The following is a 22,084-nucleotide window of genomic DNA, read 5'->3' as shown; positions in this document are numbered from 1 at the left end:
ATCCATCACAGTACAGCAAACTAACCGGTTTAGCCAGCACTAACCTGCAGCATTTAAATAGCAGTTTGTCTACATCAGTTCTTCTCTGAGGAATTTGAGAGGGATAGTCTGCTTGGCCTGCTGATGGCACAAGAAGGTACAAATCTTTAATGCTGACTCTGTAAGAGAAAAAATCAGGGCCATAAATTCTGGTGTTAGGGAATGCTCTCTTTCCCCCTTCTCTCTCTCTGCATGCCGGACACCAACCTAGGATGGTTGCCGTGGTGATGTGAGAAGCAACATCTCCCTACAGGGAGATGTCCGAAAGGTCCAGAAGATAAAATGTGAGCGGACATGGGGTCTAAAGGCTTTCCTCCAACTTTGACCAATGTTATGTTAACATTCTGTTTTTACCAAGTGTTTACTGCCTGGGGATGGCAGCCTTTGTCTCCTGGAGCGGTGCGGAGAGATGGAGGTCCATGTCACCATGTAAAAGTAATTTGAAATTCTAACCGTTCAATAAATTTTTTTTTGCAAACTTATAACTGACCATGTTTGCCTTTGCAACACTTGTAGCACCTGTGATACTGTTTAGGCTCAATCTGGATTAAAGGTCCACAGTGACGTTTGACTAACCTGAAATTAGTCAAACCAAAACTAACGAGCCTGTTTTGAAAATGTAAGGAGTAGAAAGTACAGGTAATTGTTTAAAAATGAAGGGAGTAAAAGTAAAACAGTTGCCAGAAAAATACGTACTCAAGTAAAGCACAGATAATGAAGTACAATAGCAAAGATTTGTACTTTGTTACTTCCCACCCTATTTAAGTTGTATTACACTTCATTACTGTTTAAAGGATTTTTATGTTAGAGGTTTAGTTGTGGATTCTTATTAGTTATCATATTAATACAAAAATGTCCCATGATTAGAACTGTCAGTGAGAAGCTTATATCGGTCCGCACTTCATACACAGAAAAACACTCCACTTCTAGTGAACAGACTGTTATTTTCTGATTTGCATACAAACTGGTATGCCTTGTTCACTGGAATGCACGGACCTTTACGGTGATGACAGATGTTGAACAGGAAGAATCTTTACACTGAAAGTTGTGCTCTTATAACATATATACATATGTTCTTCAGCTCTGCAAGATAAATACTTTCTTGTTCCCCAGAACTTGCTAACTGTCCTTAGTGTCATGCAGGTATACTTGTGAAAATTTAAATTATATTTCCCTGACTCCACAGACACAGTGATATCATTACATGGCATGAAATATATAGCTACTAATTGTCCAAATACCCTCATATGTACTGTTATAGAAATCGTCTTGTGTGGCTTCAAGAGGTATAACAACAGATATCTGACACAAACCCAAAGTAAGAAAAAATGGCAAAATCTAGAAATAATAATAAATTTGACATTATTAGTTTCTTAAATTGACAGATGACGCTGTGTCATGATGTTTGCTTTGCTGAATATTCATATTTATAGTTGTCATATTACTATAAATTATGTCAAATAATTAGAACCGTGAATGAACAATTTAACATCGTCTTCAATCTGCCCCTGCAAAAACAGGGGCAAGTCGAGAGGTTAGTTTGTCCGCTTACTTTGACCAATCGCATTAAAGAGAAACCACATTAACAAACAGCAGCCCCGCCCCCTTCTGTTCCTAATAACTTGAGCAAGGTGAGCAAGTTGTTGGTTATTTGAAGAGTGAAAGACCAGCTCTACACAGGAAAACACCAGGAGCTACTTGGAGTTAGCCTGAAAGACAAAGGTGAGCATCAAATTAATAAGTTTGTTCCATTTTAAAATCTATTTTAAGTTAAAATGTAAATTTTGTACTGTGTGGGCTTTGACTTCTGGTCACTTTCTGCAGCGTGCTGGGGTATGCTCTCACAGCTGCAGACAGATGATGAGCTATAAATTCCTCATTATGCAAAGTACAGCAGCTGTTAATGCACCTCAGTAATGTTTAGACAACTATAAGTCCTATGTTGGCTCCTTTATTGGCACTTAGAGCTGAAACTTTGAGAACCTTTTCAAAGAGTAAAACAAACCAGGCGTAAATTTTCTGCTTCCTGTCTTTTTTCTTTTTCTTGCTTTTAATAGAAAATTTAGTGACTTTATCCTTACTCTAACCTGTCACTGTAATTCTATGCAGCCAGAAACTGCTGGTAAAAAAAAAACCAATTTCTAAGCCTAAATAAAATTTAATTCTTCTATAAATTAATTCTAATGTCTTGTTTCTGGACTTTCACCATCAGCCCACAGCTCTACATTTCATTGGCTTTGCACAGCATACGAGAGAGAGAATCCAACAATGTGCGACCTAGAGAATACTTTCAGAGAGAAAACTGTGGACAAGCCGGTAGAGATTAATGAGAAAGATGCTGTGGATGTTACAATGGAAAAACTGAGTAGCATTAAACACCACAGCCTCACAGTAAACTTCACTGAAGGTAAAATGTTGTTGTACAGCGGGTTTGTCTGTGTGCAAGGCACAATCTGTATCTGTGCATCATGCAAACATTTAAATCTTCATTGATCTGCAACGATTTGTTTGTTACTAAGCAGTTAATGTGATTAAATGAACCATACCATTTCTATTTCTTTACCCTTTATTAACGTACTTTTTAAATTTGCACCAGATTGGCCTCAAGTGCTGAGTCACAAAGATCCAAATGATGAAGTTCTAGATTTTAAAGTTCGAGAACGTGAAGATTCAGGCTTTGAAGATCAAGTCGATGAAGAGCCTTCTGAAGTCACAAAGACAGATGAAGAGTCCAACAGTGGTTTAAGCTGGAGTGATGAAGCGTTCATTGAGGATTGTTGTCCACTTTGTTCACATGTTTGCACTGAGCCTGCGGTGCTGCAGTGTGGCCACAGCTTCTGTAACGGCTGTGTGCAAGAATGTGAGAAGTGGAAAAAGTCTTTTAAATGTTCACTCTGTAACAAAGTCAACAACAACCCAGAGCCTCCAGTTAATGTTTCCATGATGAGTTTGAGTGAAAGCGACAGAGTTGATCCATCAGGAGGACAAAGAAATGTGCAGGTGAGTGTGCTTCATTCTTTACTGTTGATCCAGAATGTTTCCTACTCCCGTATAAAACCATAAAGCTTCATCTTAATAGGGTTATTAGGCACTTTGACTCAATTATGGATGATCTGCGATAGCTAGTCAACATCATCTTTATTCAGCTACTTATACAACCGCACAGAGTGCTCAGAAAATTAGCAGTTGATTCTATGGAGCTCATTTTCAGCTCTAAAGTTTTACTCTGGGATTCCAGAGAACAGCTTTTTTATTATTCACTGACTTTCCTTGTGCTTCTGAGTGTTTGCTTTCTTGAAGTTATCCATTATCCATTAGGGACATGATGGATGATTATAGTAACCACAAACTTTTTCCACACAGTAACTGTGTTAAGAATAAAAAGTGAGAACCCCAGAACGCAAGGATAAATGTGTAACACCTCCAGTCCAGGATTAGAGAAGATGATTAGCAACATAAAACACAATAATCTTTAATCCAGAGAAGATTTCATGTTTCTTACTCACCATCAGTGTTTTTCTGTTCTGCTCTTTTAATCTGCAGCCCCTGAAGTTGTCGACTCCTTCATCTCCAGAGCTTCCACTGTCTGAAGATCTGACTGAGGAGACTTCAGTGTTTGGCAAACATAAAGAAAATGTTCCCCATGTGCTCATCATTAAATTTGTTGAAACGTTAGTTGTAACGACTGTTGTCACATTTGGTGAAGCTGATGAAGACTGAAACCTTTTCAGTTAACTTCAACATAATAACCTTGATGAGATATGAGGGTTAAATGAGCCAGTGCTCCTTCACGACCCTCTCAAACATTCCTCCTTATGAACATAACTCCTCATATGGTTTCTCTTCATGTAGTGCATTAACAGGCTGGCGTTAACTCATCACGAGCTGGTCTTTTTATGAAATGGTTTATTCTGTTGTCTGTAACAGTATATTTTGAGGGTTTTTTTAATCCCTCTTTCTTTCAGATGAAAAGTAGCACAGTTTATGTTAAATATTCTCTCGTGTTTTTCCTGTTAGTCTTATTTATTTGTAGATCTTACATCATTTAAAGTTCTTTTGGCAGTATCGTGTGTTTTGTATGCCGTAAAAGTGACAAAGCACAACTTGGACTTTGCTTCTATCTTGTGTTCAACAAGCACAGCTACAGTGTGCAGGTCTGAGAGTGTGAAACCAAACTGTGAACTAATATGTTTTTAACTTCTTTTCAGTGACTGATGCCTCGCTAATGCTTTTATATGTAATATTCTATTTTGGTAGAATCAATTTCTGTCTTCTATCGGGAAGGATGATTTGATTATCTTTTATGTTTTTGTCTGAAGTTGCATTAAATAAAATGTAAAAGCAAAAATTAAGACTGGATATTTTTAAGAAAGCAGAACCATTCTGATCTAAACCCAGACGTTCACTCAGAAGCTTTACTCTTATCTCACTTTTTTGAGATAAATGATGCTGATGATGACTAATAATATTATGGTGATCCTGTAGACTAGGAAAATGATGTTAGTCAGGTCTAATACAAATCCATGAATCACAGGTTTCAGTAAAAGTGACATAATTTGATGCTAGTGTGATAACAGAATATCACACTAACTGTTCATGCTGTTATTATTATTATTAATCCTTTATTTATCCAGGTAAAAAATCTCATTGAGATTAAAAATCTCAAACTGATGTATGTAATCACACTAAAAAATGTTTTATAATCTAAATAAATAGATAGATATAGAAATGCTGGTAAACCCACAGCTGTAACAGAATCTGTTTCTCATCACAGTTTCAAGAACAGATTTATACAGGCTCTCTACATGACATCATGATATTAAATGATATTATCAAAGTGCATTTGAGATCACAATAGCTCAGTTTCCATTATCTACTATATATTATATATATTCCATTTCCTTGAACAATTCAAAAATCCAAACATGAAATCATACTTTTTCTTTCAGGGTTCTAGTATGTGGCCTGCATGAAACACCATGATAAGAACACGTCTACAGTCTATCTTCTGGATATTGTCACACTGTTAAAGAGTCTAATTTAATTGCATTTTTACACTCTGCATTGTGCATCAGTGATTATACCACACTAATGAAACACACAAAATTTTAGAGTTATTTGGGCAGTTGGAGGCGCTGCCAATATGATTTTCACTCTTTGAAATCTTAGGCCATGTCTGAACATGAATATCTCAGCAACTATTAAAGATGAAACGTTCATGTTCCTTTCTTACGATAAAAATTTAATTTGAATCTGTAATTTGGGACACAAGAAAAAAAATCTCCACGACTTGGCTATTTAAAAGTATGAAGAGAAATTCAGGCAGTACTGTAAAGTCCCATATTTGAGCATACACTGACAGAAATCTTGACATTGGAAAAGACTAGTGAGAATTTCTGAACCTCACATAGCAAAAGAACAACAACAAAAAACCCCTTTTATAAAACTTTCATAGTAGTTTGATCAAATAGGATAAGTTGTACTACAAACACAAACATATCAATAGATAGTCTAAATAATTCAGTTAAGCATCATCAGCCATGAAATGTGTGTTTGTGTGTTTGCTGATGTTTGTTGAGCTGATGGAAATATTGCATTTCACAGTTCAACACTTTTTGGCACAACACTGAAAGTATGGATACCTGAAAATTCTTTATAAAGACTTTACTTTCCAGGCTATCATCTATTAACTAATATGTTATTTGGTTATGTAGTTTTGTAAATTATTCAGTGTTGGGGAGTAACGGAACACATGTTATGTATTTAAAATACAAAATATGAGTAACTGTATTCGGTTACAGTTACCATTTAAAAAGGTGGTATTCAGAATACAGTTACTTTGTTGAAATGAATGGATTACACGGCGGTCTTTTCCTGTTTCATATGTTCGGCTATGCCTTCTCTATTTTTGGTAATTCCACGCTGGAGAAAACCCAAACAAAACACGCATTAAGAGGCTCTAATGTCGGTGTCTCAGTCTCGCTGCCCATGTCACCTCTACTTTCGGCCTGCATAATGACGTGAAGAAGTATTTTTAAAAAATTATTATTCAAAAAATTTTTTCATATGAAAGCAATAGGTAGAGTGTTACAGGCATAGACCTAAAGAATGTAGCCTTATGGGCAGTGTAGCCCAGTTGTAAGTAAATAATTAAGACTCGACTATGTGTTCGTGTTTTCCTCCGAAACAATAAGTTCCATTGGAGCAGCCTTTCAGTGCCTCTCTCTGTCTCTCGCTAGCAAAGTTGACCCAGACAACAAAGAAAAGCTAGTTTTCGGCTACAAGCCCGACACAGAACCCGACATATTAGCCAGAGGTCCCCTTACTGCGGTTTGGAGCCACAGACCTGTTTTATATACGCGCAGAATAGGAGATCACTGCTAAAAGTGCAGCCTTACTTAATGTCAACATACTGTTACTCATTTTATATTAAGATTTAAAAATCTAGTTGTTATTGGTATGGCGACTATCCTTAAGTAATAGCAATAAATCACACAGCAATAGTACATTCATGTTGTTGTAAACAGCATGATAATATATTAAGTAATCCAAAGAATTCAGAATATGTTACTCTCATTGAGTAACGTAACGGAATACGTTACAAAATACATGTTGGGGCATGTATTCTGTAATCTGTAGTGGAATACATTTTAAAAGTAACCTTCTCAATACTGAAATTATTTAATATGTTTGTAAGATTGTTGTGTACCATGAGGTGTGCTTTGTTGAAGGAAGTTTCTTGTTTATCATTATTAGTTATCAAATTAATATAAAAGATGTCAGTGATTAAAACTGTGAATAAGAAGCTCAGGTCAATAAAGGACCACTTATGTTCTGCACCTTATACCCACAAAAATAGTCCACTTCTAGTGAACAGGGAGAATAGTTTCTGTTTTACTGGTGTGCCTAGTTCATTGGAATGTATCGGTCTTAGATGGTGACGACATCTGTTGACCAGGAAAACTTCTTACACAAACACATGACATCAACGTCTGACTTATTTACAAAAGTGCTTCAAATGAAAAAAACAAAAACTGTCTAACAGGACTGAAATGTTGTAAACCACAGTTGTCAGTAATCAAGGAAAAAGCTAAGTTAGTACGTTTTATTAGCAACTATTGCACCTTGTTCTATCTAATGCAAATGTAGCACATTAAAAGGCTATGTGATGCTTACAATAACAACTTTTCCAATCATTCTGTCAACGTCTCGGATCTGTGACCCAGCGCTTTGAGTTATTTGGTATTGTTGATTTCTTATGTTAGCGTTTAGTTCATGTGTTGTTCTTAGTTAAGGTTGTAGTTGAGCCATTTTGTATTTTTGATTACTTATAAGATAATTTTAAGTTTTAGTATTTTTATTTAGTATGTCTTAGTCTAATTTATGTTTCTTCCAGGTCGCCATGTTTTTGAGTCTTGTCCTGTCTTCTGTGTAGTCTGTCTTGTTCCCTATGTTAAACGTGTAAGTTAAGCCTGTGCCTTGGTCTCCCTAATCTGTTTTCATTTACCTCTCCTTGTGTTCCATGCATCCCCAGTCTGTCATGTGTTTTATGTCTACATGTTCCATGTTCCATTGTCAAGCTTGTGTTATCGTGCCTTGTCTCTCCATGTTTCCTGTGTTATTTTGAAAGGAGGCTCAAAATGAGCCTATTTTTGTTTTAAAACTTCGAAACAGCAGACGTAGATCTCCTGCTGGTCACAAGTTATGTTGGGGAATATTTGCTCTCTTTCATTTGTCCTCCATCAGTATTTAATACAGGACACAGCCCCTCCAGCTGTTAACACATCAAGCATTAACTAACATCACCATGTAGTTTGTGAATTTGTTTGACAGCTTATTGCGTGCCATGATGTGCACTTTGCTGAAGATAGCCAGTTGTGGATTATTATTAGTTATCGGATTAATATAAAAAACTGTCAGTATGAAGCTCAGGTCAATAATGGTCGCTTTTAGTCGGCAACATATACCCAGAAAAACATCCCATTTCAACCGAATAGACATGTAAGTTTGTGCTTCATATAGTAACTGGTATGATCAGTTCATTGGAATAGACTGTGACAATGACTGCAACAGGAAATTCTTTACAAAGAAAACATTTCATTTGAAGGTTTGAAACAGTGGTATGTGTGATATGTGATGTTGCAAAATTTGGATCCAATCCCAAGTAAATACACAGCCATTGTTGCTGATAGCAAGTATTGATAAAGATGCTTTTAACTCACAAAGGCAGCTTATGTATGATTAGCAGGGAATGTCTGAATATAGTCTACAGGTATGATAACACTTAATTAAAATTAACTAATGCTTAAGATCCAAAACAACTGAATCATTATCTTCAGCTGGATATTTCTTGCCTCTGTGGAAGAACTCTGTGGGGTCTGGGTCTATCTGAAGGATTTTTTTCCTCCTCCGTCAGTATCTTTTACCAGAAAAAGTCTCTTTTTCACAGGTTTTCAAGTTTTTATACAAGTTGCTTGTGTTGCCAAAGTATTGAATTTCATTCTTACACGCCTACATCTTTACAAGGTTATTATTTGCAGCCATGAAATACCTCCCCTCCGGCTTTTTCTCACCCACTACATGTAGCATACATATCTGTTTAGCACAGCTGAGTCATGTGACAACAACAAAAACCACAGCAGAGCAGGGAGGAGGAAGAGGAGCAAAAAGTGCACTGATCTGTTTACTGTTTGCGGAAACAGTCCATTACTGGCACTGCAGACTTTGACAATTACATTCAAGAGAAATTTGATCGCAGTGCAACACTTCTGTCCCTTTGCTGACCCACTTATCGTAAATGTGAGCAAGTTTTAAGGAACAAGGAACAAGGCTTGCTTGGTAGGGCTTTGATACGCACAACCATAGTTATGTTTCTAATGTGACCATATTAGCGATGTTCACTGTTACTGTTACCATTCAGCCGAATCCACACAAGCAAAGCATTTAAGAGAATGAAGCCTACAGTTTTGCTTTTTGTATTTTAGGCTTTTACCATGTGTAATATAGGTTTCCACTTTTGTAACAGTACATATATGTGGTACTGTGCAAAACTTTTGAATCATCCCTCATTTATTTATATTTTGCTTCTAAGGAGCCAGAGTTTCTTGTCATTTTTCTCCTGTATCTCTCCTGAAGGCATTTCAAAGATTTTCTTTGGACTTTGGCTGTTTTTCCACAAGTTTTCCTTCCAGTTATTGAATCTGATCCTTTTCTGGGAAATTTATTTTGTTTGCTTGTTGTACCAATTAGAACTGACCTATGATTTAAGCATGAATTAGCCAATGTTGTGTCACCACATAACAGATAACTTAGCAAAGAATCAATTTATATTTAGCAGCCTGTTGCAAAAATGACTAATTTGTTCCAATTGTTTAGCCAAAAGGATGAAACATGGCAAAAACAACAGTTTGACAGACATAAAATGGTTTTTTTTTATTAATTCTATGTCTACATCAATCTGTAAAACATCTGGAGACTGTCATGATTTGGGACTGCATTTCAGGAGGTGATGTTGTGTATCTTGTCAAAATTGATGAAATTATGAACACAGAAAAGATTTTGATGTGAAAATACGTAAATGGAGTCAAGGACATAAAAGTTGGGGGTGGGGGCAAGGCTCTACAGGATGGCAGTTGTCCCCCTTTGCCCACCTGTAGATCCGCCCCTGGCTTTGACTTCTTGTCACTTTATGTCCATTGCTGGGGTGTTCTTCTCTTCTTTTAGCTGCAGACAAATGATGAGCTATAAATTTCCCATTATTTCAAACAAAGCTGCTGTGAAGAAATGCACCTCAGTGATGGTTCAGAAATGAAAAGCATAATCTGAATGCTTGATCCCCACTGTGGGGTCATGTTTTATGGCATTCACAGGATCTCAGCTCATTTGAACACCCATGGGAAGTTTTGAGCCCTGTGGGCCAACTTTCTGCTTTTTTTTTTGAGAGTTTGTTGTGGATTATTATTATTAGCTGTTATATTAATTAATAGAAAATATATCACATGTTCAGAGCTGTCAGTAAGAAGCTTAGGTCAGTCCGCACCGGATACACAGAAAAACAATCCACTTCTAGCGAACAGACAGTTATTTTCTGGCTTGTATAGAAACTGGTATGTCTTGTTAACGGGAATCCCCGAGCCTAGATGGTGATGACAAATGTTGACCAGGAAGAACTTTTACACAGAAACATGTGTTCTTAAGTCATTTGTACAGATGTTTTTCAGCCCTGGAAAATAAATACTTCCTTGTTCCCCAGAACTTGCTGACATTTCTTTGTTTTCACGCAGGTGTACTTGTGAGGATTGAAATGACATTTCTCTGACTCCACAGACATAGTGATGTCAGTACATGGCATGAATTGTATAACCACTACTTGACCAAATACCCTTGACTGGACTGTAAATCTGGAAATAATATTACATTTGCCTCTGTTACTTTCAGAAATAGCTTGTTTGATAGATTGCTGCGTGCCACGATGTTTTCTTTGTTGAAGAGAGTTAGTTGTTTATTATTCTTAGTTGTCATATTAATATAAAGGATGTCAAATAATTCATACTCAATACAACTCCGCCTTCAGTCTTCCCCAGAAAAAAAACTGCACATTTTCCGCAAGTCGACAGGTTATTTTCTCTCAGTCTACTTTAACCAATCACATTCAAGAGAAAATGCATTACCATACTGGAGCCCCGCCCCCATTCCAAATAAAGGATCTAAGGTGAGCAAGTTGTTGGTTATTTGAAGAGTGAAAGACGAACTCTACACAGGAAAATAGCAGAAGCTACTTGGAGTCAGCCTGAAAGACAAAGGTGAGCATCAAATTAATGAGTTTGTTCAATTTTTAAATCTATTTTAAATTAAAATGTAAAGATGTTACCGTTTTTATTAATTTATGTTTCATTTTCTTTCATAAATTTATTCTAAAGTCTTGTTTCTGGACTTTCACCATCAGCCCACAGCTCTACGTTTCACTGGCACTTTGCACAGCATACGAGAGAGAATCCAACAATGTGCAACCTGGAGAATACTTTGGATAAGCCGGTACAGATTAATGAGAAAGATGCTGTGGAAGCTACAATACAAGATTGGGCTCAAGTGCTGAGTCACAAAGATCCAAATGATGAATTCAAAGATTCAGACTTTGAAGATCAAGTTGATGAAGAGCCTTTTGAAGTCACAAAGACAGATGAAGAGTCCAACAGTGGTTTAAGCTGGAGTGATGAAGCGTTCATTGAGGATTGTTGTCCACTTTGTTCACATGTTTGCACTGAGCCTGCGGTGCTGCAGTGTGGCCACAGCTTCTGTAACGGCTGTGTGCAAGAATGTGAGAAGTGGAAAAAGTCTTTTAAATGTTCACTCTGTAACAAAGTCAACAACAACCCAGAGCCTCCAGTTAATGTTTCCATGATGAGTTTGAGTGAAAGCGACAGAGTTGATCCATCAGGAGGACAAAGAAATGTGCAGGTGAGTGTGCTTCATTCTTTATACGCTTCATACACCCATATATCAACCATGTAGCTTCATCTTAATAGGTTCATTAGGCACTTTGACTCAATTATGGATGATGTGCGATAATTAATCACCATCATCTTTATTCAGCTACTTTTACAACCGCACAGAGTGCTCAGAAAATTAGCAGTTAGTCTTAAGTTAGCACAGCATATTTAAGTGCCGGAATGATCAGGACACATCAGTCCTAAGAGAGGAGATGAAGGACAAACAGTCCAGCAGGTTTCATTACAGGAAATAACCCAACTTTCCAAAACTCACCCCAACAAACTGACCTAACCCAAACAACTCACTAGTCAGGCTGATGTAACTAAACCTCCAGTGAAGGAAATGATTCTTTGGAGCTCATTTTCAGCTCTAAAGTTTTACTCTGGGATTCCAGAGAACAGCTTTTTTATTATTCACTGACTTTCCTTGTGCTTCTGAGCGTTTGCTTTCTTGAAGTTATCCATTATCCATTAGGGACATAATGGATGATTATAGTAACCACAAACTAAGAATAAAAAGTGAGAACCCCAGAACGCAAGGATAAATGTGTAACACCTCCAGTCCAGGATTAAAGAAGATGATTAGCAACATAAAACACAATAATCTTTAATCCAGAGAAGATTTCCTGTTTCTTACTCACCATCGGTGTTTTTCTGTTCTGCTCTTTTAATCTGCAGCCCCTGAAGTTGTCGACTCCTTCATCTCCAGAGCTTCCACTGTCTGAAGATCTGACTGAGGAGACTTCAGTGTTTGGCAAACATAAAGAAAATGTTCCCCATGTGCTCATCATTAAATTTGTTGAAACGTTAGTTGTAACGACTGTTGTCACGTTTGGTGAAGCTGATGAAGACTGAAACCTTTTCAGTTAACTTCAACATAATAACCTTGATGAGATATGAGGGTTAAATGAGCCAGTGCTCCTTCACGACCCTCTCAAACATTCCTCCTCCTTATTTTTATGTATTTGTAACTCCTCCTATGGTTATGGTTTCACTGTTCACTTAAAGATGACTTGTATTAATTGCATATTATGGTTTTTTTTATCCCTCTTTCTTTTAGATGAAAAGTAGCACAGTTTATGTTAAATATTCTCTCGTGTCTTTCCTGTTAGTCTTATTTATTTGTAGATCTTACATCATTTAAAGTTCTTTTGGCAGTATCGTGTGTTTTGTATGCTGTAAAAGTGACAAAGCACAACTTGGACTTTGCTTCCATCTTGTGTTCAACAAGCACAGCTACAGTGTGCAGGTCTGAGAGTGTGAAACCAAACTGTGAACTAATATGTTTTTAACTTCTTTTCAGTGACTGATGCCTCGCTAATGCTTTCATATGTAATATTCTATTTTGGTAGAATCAATTTCTGTCTTCTATCGGGAAGGATGATTTGATTATCTTTTATGTTTTTGTCTGAAGTTGCATTAAATAAAATGTAAAAGCAAAAATTTAGACTGGATATTTTTTAAGAAAGCAGAACCATTCTGATCTAAACCCAGACGTTCACTCAGAAGCTTTACTCTTATTTCACTTTTTTGAGATAAATGATGCTGATGATGACTAATAATATTATGGTGATCCTGTAGACTAGGAAAATGATGTTAGTCAGGTCTAATACAAATCCATGAATCACAGGTTTCAGTAAAAGTGATATAATTTGATGCTAGTGTGATAACAGAATATCACACTAACTGTTCATGCTGTTGGTAAACTGATGTATGTAATCACACTAAAAAATGTTTTCTAATCTAAATAAAGATAAATATTGAGGACAAAGTGTGTTTGCATACAGAAAAAAGTATTTACATCAATGTATGATTAAAAAACAATGTCAGCTATCTCATGTCTAAGAAATGAGGCTACTACTACACACATCTTCCAGACACTATTCACCTGCATAAAGTGTATAAGTTTCATTATGGTTGCATATTTATATGTATTATGATGATTTTGTAGGCTGGGGTAATTCACATGGCAAAAATGAGTGTATTCCCTATTCTCTAAATGAGGTGTTGTTATTGCAAAATGAGAGCAATGCAATACCTTTATAAGGTACTGTAGGCGTACAAACCCCACAAATGGGTAATGGGTTTGTAGGTAGTTGCTAGACAACGTGATGACATCATATCTACTCTAGATAAGAACCTCCAGTGGAGTAAGATGTGTCGCGTAAGAGACTATCCCTGTTTATGGCTGAGGTGTTACATTTTGGTGTTTTGTTTTTATATTTCTGTTTTTAGTCAACTTTGGTTTTTTAGTTTCCAGAGTGGGTTTGCTGTCTTCACCGTTTTAGTGCTTAGAAATGGTTGGTTTCACTTTAATCTCCTAGGACCTGGCATCCACATATCCGGACATCACATTTTGGGTTGTCTAGACCAAAATACCAAATTCGCTACAAGGGCCTGATTTCCACTTACGAGGACATTAAACTGCCACTCTTCAGAATCAGAATCAGAATCAGAATCAGAATGGGTTTATTGCCAGATGTTGAGGTTTACAACATTAGGAAATTGCTGCGGTGCTTCAGTGCAGACAATAAGAATTAAAGTGCTATGTAGAAAGAAAGATATGTGCATGAGATATACATGAGATATATACATGAGAATAAGAATTATGAGTGCTACGTAGAAAGATATATACATGAGTGCAGGTGGTGATCAGTGCCAAACATGAAATGATGCAGTGACACAGCGTAGGGTCATGTGTTAGTGGCGGGGACAATCATGTGGTTATTGTTCATGTGTCCAACAGCAGAGGGGAAGAAACTGTTCTTATGGCGAGAGGTTCTGGTGCGAATGGACCGGAGCCTCCTGCCTGAGGGGAGCAGGTCAAACAGACTGTGTCCAGGGTGAGAAGGGTCAGCTGAGATCCGGGCTGCACGCCGCAGTGTCCTGGAGGTGTACAGGTCCTGCAGAGATGGGAGTCTGCAGCCAATCACCTTCTCAGCAGAGCGCACAACACGCTGCAGTCTCTGTTTGTTCCTGATAGTGGCTCCAGCGTACCACACGGTGATGGAGGAGGTGAGGATGGACTCGATGATTGCAGTGTAGAATTGCATCATCGTCCGTGTTGGCAGGTTGAATTTCTTCAGCTGCCTCAGGAAGTACATCCTCTGCTGGGCTTTCTTGATGACGGAGGTGATGGTGGGCTCCCACTTCAGGTCCTGGGTGATGGTGGTACCCAGGAAGCGGAATGAGTCCACAGAGGTGATGGGGTGTCAGTCAGGATGATGGGGGGGAGTGGGGCTGTGTGCTTCCTGAAGTCCACAATAATCTCCACTGTCTTCTGGGCATTCAGCACCAGGTTGTTGTGGCTGCACCAAGACACCAGACGTTCAACCTCCCTCCTGTAGGCAGACTCGTCCCCGTCCGAGATGAGCCCAATGACGGGGGTGTCGTCTGCGAACTTGATTAGCTTGACAGACTGGTGGGTGGAGGTGCAGCAGTTGGTGTACAGGGAGAAGAGCAAAATTGAAAACGAATGTCATCATATGTGGATCTAATTTTTCTCAGAAACAAAAATCAGGTAATTTTTTGTTTTTACATTCATTGGGTCCCAATCAACCCAAATATCAAAGAGAAATAAAAAATGCATGCCATGAAAGCGTTCGGGTCTTAGGTGGTTAATTTTTATTACTGGCTAGTGATTTTTTTTTTAATCAATTATAAGACAATTATAAAACAATAAATGGCCTGTATTTGTAGAATAAAACAAGCTTGACTCATAGCATTCCCAGTTTCAATAAAGATAAACCAAAGGCTCCTCATCCTGGTCGTGGTAGAATTTGGTCAAACTGACAAAAAAATGTAAGTAAAACTTTTCCAATATATTAGGATATAGAAGATGATTTTGTTTGACTTCGTTGTATTTATAAAGTACATTTTTTATTTGTTTCGTTTCAGAATGAATACCCTACCCTACACTTTTTTGTTTAACAGCTCAAAAAGTTCCATTGTGTTGTTGAAATATTCTGTCATATTCATTTGATTTATTTTCTCTCTGATTTGGGACTTTCCGGGCCATCCATCCATTCGCTTCCGCTTATCCTTTTCAGGGTCGCGGGGGGCGCTGGAGCCTATCCCAGCCGTCATAGGGCGAGAGGCGGGGTACACCCTGGACAGGTCGCCAGTCTGTCGCAGGGCCAACACACAGGGACAGACAACCATTCGCACTCACACATTCACACCTAGTGGCAATTTGGATTATCCAATTAACATATCCCCACAAGCTGCATGTCTTTGGACGGTGGGAGGAAGCCGGAGTACCCGGAGGGAACCCACGCAAACACGGGGAGAACATGCAAACTCCACACAGAAAGACCCCGGCCTGATGGTAGAATTGAACTCAGGACCTTCTTGCTGTGCGGCAACAGTGCTAACCACCATGCCACCTTGCTTCCGGGCCTTTCATGGAAATTGTGTTTGGGTATACTGATTTTGCATAATTTACATGTCTTCTGTCACTGCATTTAGCTGCCTGTGTGTGAATCTGTGTCTGATGTATTGGTTGTTACATTTACCCTAAAAAACTGCTGTTTTTTTTTTTTTTTGTTGGATACCAAGTTAGTTTGTCCAAAATCAATCAAGCAATCAATAAAACAAAGCAAAATATCTTGCAGCTGTTTGACATTTACATTTTTTAGTAAACGAAACTTTTGTGGTTTGTTTAAGAAGGCAGACTGTCTGTGCATGCAAGAAACCATACTTCCTGTTTTTCTCAGGAAGTAACCTTCTCCTTTAATACCATCTGCCAGTGTGTTATTTAAGTGGCAGTTTCACTTTAGTAAGCAGCCATGCATTCGTCTTCTGGTCTGTTAGATTTAATGGTGTCTTAGCAGATTTGTAACAGTAAAAAATAGGGTTTGTTTAATGTATTTATTGACCATCTAGTTGACTGTTTGGAAGCAAATATCTTCAGTGAACAGTCAGAGATGTTAAAGACTGAGGACAAGGAGTATTCCCTGACAGAAACTACATGAGGATTAAAGTACTGTAAAAAGAAAATGGACCAATCAATCGTTAGTAATAAAACAGATGATTTCTCTGAAGGTAAGTCTAATTTTTTTTAATGTAAGGCAACAAAAAGATAATCTGAAAAGCACCAGCAACCATTTTTCTTCAGTGATCTCTTATTCTTGCTTTCTCTCCGAGTCAGTTCCCTTTATTCAGGCTGCGGTTCATCACTTCCAGCCAAACTACACTGCACAGAGTGGTGGCAACGTGGTCGCTCCTTCCATAATTGGTTCAAATGTTGGCAACATAAACATCAATATCTTCTCAGCAACGCAAGGTAGATACATGTAGATACACGCAGTTAAGTGAATGCGCCGTTTGGTCTCTTCTGATCTTTGTGTCGTTTTGCAGAGTGTAAAGAGGACCTCAACAATGACCATACAGACAGCTGTGGTGCTCTGCCGCCTGAAAGTGAGTGCTTCTCAATTATTTAATTTAAAAATGTTACATTAAAAAAGTAAACCATTTAAATAAATGTTTTCTCTTTCAGTTGACAAGGTTGCAGAAAGTCAACAAAACCTGAAAGCCACTCTGAGGAGGAAGTTCAGCCACATTCTCGAGGGGCAGGCGACAGAAACAAACAAAATCTCTCTCAATAACATTTACACAGAGCTCTACGTCACCGAGGGAGGAAGCGGCGAAGTCAACAAGGAGCATGAGGTGAGACACATCGAGACGACACCCAGGATCCATGTGGGCGAGGAAAAATCAATCCACTGCGATCACCTGTTCGCTCCTCTGCCTGAACGTGGCTGTGACATAAGGACTGTCGTCACACGGGGAGTTGCTGGCATTGGAAAAACTGTTTTGACCAATAAATTCACTCTGGACTGGGCGGAGGAGAGAGCAAATGAAAACCTAGAATTTGTATTTCCACTTTCGTTCCGAGAGCTGAACTTGATGAAGAAGAAAAACTTCAGTCTAGCGGAGCTTCTTGTTGTGCTTTTCCCTGAAATTAAAGACATAGAAATTTTCACTAATGTGAAAAAAAACATGCTCTTCATCCTCGATGGCCTGGATGAGAGTCGCCTCTCTTTGGACTTCAACAGATGTGAAATACTGTCAGATGTGACTCAAACTACCACAATTGCCGTATTAATGACCAACCTCATTAGGGGCAGATTGCTCCCTATGGCTCTCGTGTGGATCACATCACGCCCCGTAGCTTCCAGTCAGATCCCAGCGAACTGCGTTGATCTAGTGACTGAAGTTCGAGGTTTCAACAACCTGCAAAAAGATGAATACTTCAGGAGGAAAATTAGTGATGTGAACTTAGCAAACCGGGTGATAGCACATGTGAAAACCTGCAGGAGCCTTCACATCATGTGCCACATACCAATTTTCTGCTGGATGGCAGCGACTGTTTTCGAGAAAAATATGGCTACAAAAGAGAGCAAAGACACACCAAAGACTCTCACTCAAATGTACATACACTTCTTATCCTTGTGTGAGGAGGCAATGAAGAAAAGGCTGACAGGAAGAAGGGAGTCAAATGCTGACTGTGTGAGAGCTAATCTCCTGGCTTTAGGAAAGCTGGCTTTCCAAGAACTCGAGAAAGGCCACCTGATCTTCAATGAAAGCGACCTAAAGCTGAATGGTATCGATACTGAGCAGGCATCCATGTTCTCAGGAGTCTACACACAGATCTTCCATGAGGAGATGACAGTGTGCAAGGAGAAGATGTTTTGCTTCGTGCATCTGAGTGTTCAGGAATTCTTTGCAGCGTTGTACGTCTTCCTCACGTTCCACAACGACAACGTTAACATCCTGGTGAAGTTGTCCGCGTCACGACGCTTTCTATCCAGACCATCTGAGCTCACCCTCTACAAAGAAGCAGTGGAAAAGGCTTTGCGGAGTGAGAAAGGAGATTTTGACATGTTTCTACGCTTCCTTTTGGGGCTGTCCCTGGAGTCCAATCAGACGCTGCTGAAACATCTAATGGTCAACAACCGAACACAACAAAAGACAAGAACTGAAATCGTTAAACACATAAAGGAGAAGATCAGGTCCAGTCCATCACCAGACAGGTGCCTCAATCTCTTCCACTGTCTGAACGAGCTGAATGACCACTCCCTCGTGAAGGAAATTCAGAGCTACCTCAGCTCAGGTAGCCTTAACAGAGCCAATCTTTCACCTGCCCAGTGGGCCACACTAGTTTTTGTATTACTGACATCAGAAGAAGAGCACAGTACGTTTGAACTGGGCAACTACACCAGGTCAGAGGAGGGTCTTCTCAGGCTGCTACCTGTCGTGAAAACAGCCCAAGTAGCAAAGTAAGTAGTTTACAGTTATTAATTTCTACAGGAGAAAAAAACAAAACTCCAAAAGACTGAGAAGAGTAACTCCTCAATTGATATTGGAACCCAGTGCTTTTAAGTAACATCTCCTAATCTCTTCCTACCTGGAATGACCAGGGCAAAATCAGGGCATCTGTGCATAGCTAATATCAGCCTGTCACAAGCATAGAAAAAAGCACATTTAAAGTCGAGCTTTTAGAGGAAGCTGCAGCCTGACCTATTGGCTCGAATCTCTGTTACATATGCCCAACACATTATTTAAAGCTTTGGCTGTGTTTGATGTGAAAACACCACAAGGTTTTCGCTGTAAAGCTCGAGAGGGAAAATCCCAACTAGATCAGCAGTTTCTGAAATACTTAGATCCGTCTGGCACAACAACCATTTCACATTCAGAGTCACTTAAAACATTTTTTATTCCCTGTTCTGATGCTCGGTTTCAAATTCAGCAGAATGTCCCGACCATGCCTAAATGCATTGATTTGCTGATTAGATGTTTGTATTAACACTTGATCAGATGACAAAAGTACCTAACAAAGAGTTAGTGAGTATATATATTAAATATACATGATGTTAGGCAGTTAGCTAACATTTTGACAGATGTTTTTGCATAAAATTTCAAACAGTGCTGGATAACAGACGTATTTCTAATCTGCATATATAAGGGGATTTTGCTTCCTGGGATTACTTACCATTTTCTTGCTGTTTTCCCTGTTGCAGTCTGAATGCATGCAACCTTACGTTGACCTGCTGTGAGAACCTGGCGAATGCCATCAGTTCATCCCAACTTAGAGAACTGGACTTGAGTAACAACAATCTGACAGATGTAGGACTAATGAAGCTCTCCAGTGGGTTGAGGAACAGCAAAGTGGAGGCGCTCAGGTTAATATTCAACATGTTTCTTTTATTTTTATTTCTCAGCCAAAATGTAAGCACATGATTACAGCATTTTCCTTTGTGCAGACTGAGGAGCTGTAGCCTAACAGAACGCAGCTCCAATGACCTGGCATCATTTGTCAGCTCTGCCTCTTGCCTGCTAAAACTACTGGACCTGAGTGATAATGAGTTTCACGATTTAGGAGTTAGAAGGTTTTCTGATGGACTGAGGAGCTCTGACTGTAAACTGGAAACCCTCAAGTGAGTGTCCTGAGTGTGAGGCTATGTACTGGTACAAAGACAGATTCAAACTGAAGTTGTTCTTGTCACTGTCATGGAGACAGCTGGATGAAATAACTTTCTGTATTTCTTGAAGTTTGTCCCTGTGCAGTGTGGGAGAAGAGGGCTGCATTTTCTTGGCATCTGCTTTAAACTCATGCCACCTGAGAGAGCTGGACATGAGCTACAACCACCCAGGGAACTCAGGGTTGAATCTTCTAACAGCTCTGAAAGAGGACCCACAATGCAGCCTGGTGAAACTCAGGTAGTGATGGTATCCACAACATCTGAAAAGTAACAGGTTATTTCAGTGCAGAAATAGTGAAGAACTGGGTGATGTAACCATCAACCATTAGATAGTTTCTCCACCAGATAATGTCAGTATCACCAGTGTACACAACTAACATTAATTGTGATGCAAGTGTCTGAACATATTTGTCCCTCTGTTATGATTTTAGCATGGACCAGTGTGGTGAGTTCCGGATTCAGCCAGGTCCAAAGAAATGTGAGTAACCACAACCTCCCTCCTTTCTCCTATACTCAGAAAACTGTGTGATGTAAAATATGAACTGAAATTTTAAATCTGATTCATCAGATATCATCAAACTCACCCTGGACCCAAACACAGCACATAAAGATCTTTCTCTATCCGAGGAAAACAGGAAAGCAACACGCTGGACCAAGCAGCCATATCCAGACCATCCAGAAAGGTTTGATTTCTGGCCTCAAGTGTTGTGTAGAAAAGGGCTCACAGGACGCTACTACTGGGAGGCGGAGTGGACTGGGAGAGTCTTCATAGGAGTAGCCTACAAACGAATATCCAGGAAGGGAGAGACTGATGACTGCTGGTTAGGTCGAAATAACTCCTCCTGGGGCTTGAACTGCAACAAAGATGGATACAAAGCCTTGCACAAAGGCACAGGCATTCCTATAACCACCAAACCCAACTCCAACAAAGTAGGAGTATTCCTGGACTGGTCAGCAGGGATGCTCTCCTTTTACATGCTCTCTTGTGGTTCCCTTAAACTCCTCCACACCTTCCACACTACCTTCGATGAGCCTGTTTACCCCGGGTTTCACCTTGGCTGGGTGGACTCAAAGGTTTATTTGTGCTAAGTATCGCCAATCTGCTTTTCTGATCTGGAGACACCCGAGAATTCTGTTTCATCTAAATGCTGGACTTCTGAGCCTGATGCCCATAATGTGATAAAAGAGCTGCAGCTAATTTCAAATTACACCAGGATTCTTTTTGGTTGCTATTAGCCATATTGGCTCTGTATGGAATGGTAATTCTGGACAGTTCAGAACTTTGGATTCAAGCTGAAACATTGCATTGTATATATTTCCATGAAATGAGTGACAATGATACTAGTGATGTGAGCTTTTCAGATAACACCACACTGTGTGGTCTTGAAGGAACGAAAAAAGGTTGACTGTGATCAGTACCTAGCCTGCTGTAAAGGTGCTTCTGTTATTCACTGTGATGTTTATTTAGATGACATCACGTTTAAAATGTACTTACCAGAAAAACTGAACTTTAATCTCTTTAGAGCAGGGTCTCAAACTTAAATGAGCTGTGGGCCACTGCTGGCTCCATGTGAGTGTCAACACACTCACATGGATTATGTAGAAATATTGCCTAGTAATGATTGACCCTTATTCTAAATGAGTGGAGGCTTTTCCCTGTGCTAAACTGGACTCATACACACCCCAATAAAAGAAATAATTCCCAGATTTGGAATCCGAGAAACACTATATAGAGATAAGGGTAAGGATTTTATTAATGAAGTAATAAATAGACAAGCTCAAAATTGAAGAATAAGCTTAAAAATCACTGCACACAATTACATTTTCAATTTTTACTCTGACACATATCTAAGACAAAACACATAACCAATTTTTTTAAAATGTACTTATACGCAAAGGATGTGTTCAGTCAACAATCTATCCATCTATCTATATATATATATATATATATATATATATATATATATATATATATATATATATATATTAGGGGTGCAACGATACACAAAATTCACGGTTCGGTTCGGTTCGATACTTTGGTGTCACGGTTCAATATTTTTTCGATACAAAAAA

General features: G+C 38.8%; 2 protein-coding genes and 1 long non-coding RNA gene across 3 annotated transcripts; all 3 read left to right on the top strand.

Moving 5' to 3' along the window:
- The first annotated feature begins 1,703 nt into the window (after positions 1-1,703).
- LOC146703411 (uncharacterized) lies at positions 1,704-4,610 on the top strand. The gene is made up of 4 exons (XM_085466622.1): positions 1,704-1,761; positions 2,252-2,446; positions 2,636-3,039; positions 3,583-4,610. Exons 2-4 carry the CDS (start codon positions 2,308-2,310, stop codon positions 3,757-3,759), a joined length of 720 nt encoding a protein of 239 aa, XP_085322748.1. The 5' UTR covers positions 1,704-1,761; positions 2,252-2,307; the 3' UTR covers positions 3,760-4,610.
- Positions 4,611-10,788: 6,178 nt separating this feature from the next.
- Positions 10,789-13,291, top strand: LOC146703410 (uncharacterized). Its single transcript, XR_014922098.1, has 3 exons — positions 10,789-10,841; positions 10,959-11,496; positions 12,207-13,291. It is a non-coding gene; the product is annotated as an uncharacterized LOC146703410 (long non-coding RNA).
- Positions 13,292-16,301: 3,010 nt separating this feature from the next.
- LOC146703409 (NACHT, LRR and PYD domains-containing protein 3-like) lies at positions 16,302-21,529 on the top strand. The gene is made up of 9 exons (XM_085466621.1): positions 16,302-16,571; positions 16,678-16,812; positions 16,887-16,946; positions 17,026-18,808; positions 19,550-19,711; positions 19,793-19,966; positions 20,082-20,249; positions 20,443-20,489; positions 20,580-21,529. The coding sequence occupies exons 1-9, from the start codon at positions 16,526-16,528 to the stop codon at positions 21,098-21,100; spliced, it is 3,096 nt and encodes a 1,031-aa protein (XP_085322747.1). The 5' UTR covers positions 16,302-16,525; the 3' UTR covers positions 21,101-21,529.
- The last annotated feature ends 555 nt before the right edge of the window (positions 21,530-22,084 follow it).

This window comes from Copadichromis virginalis, linkage group LG8 (assembly GCF_057382275.1).
Source record: "Copadichromis virginalis isolate Kocher_CV1m ecotype Utaka linkage group LG8, C_Virginalis_male_GT1.1, whole genome shotgun sequence".
In the NCBI taxonomy this organism is placed as follows: domain Eukaryota; kingdom Metazoa; phylum Chordata; class Actinopteri; order Cichliformes; family Cichlidae; genus Copadichromis; species Copadichromis virginalis.
The sequence above is the reverse complement of the archived record's forward strand: the minus strand, read 5'-3'. Positions and strand labels throughout refer to the sequence as shown.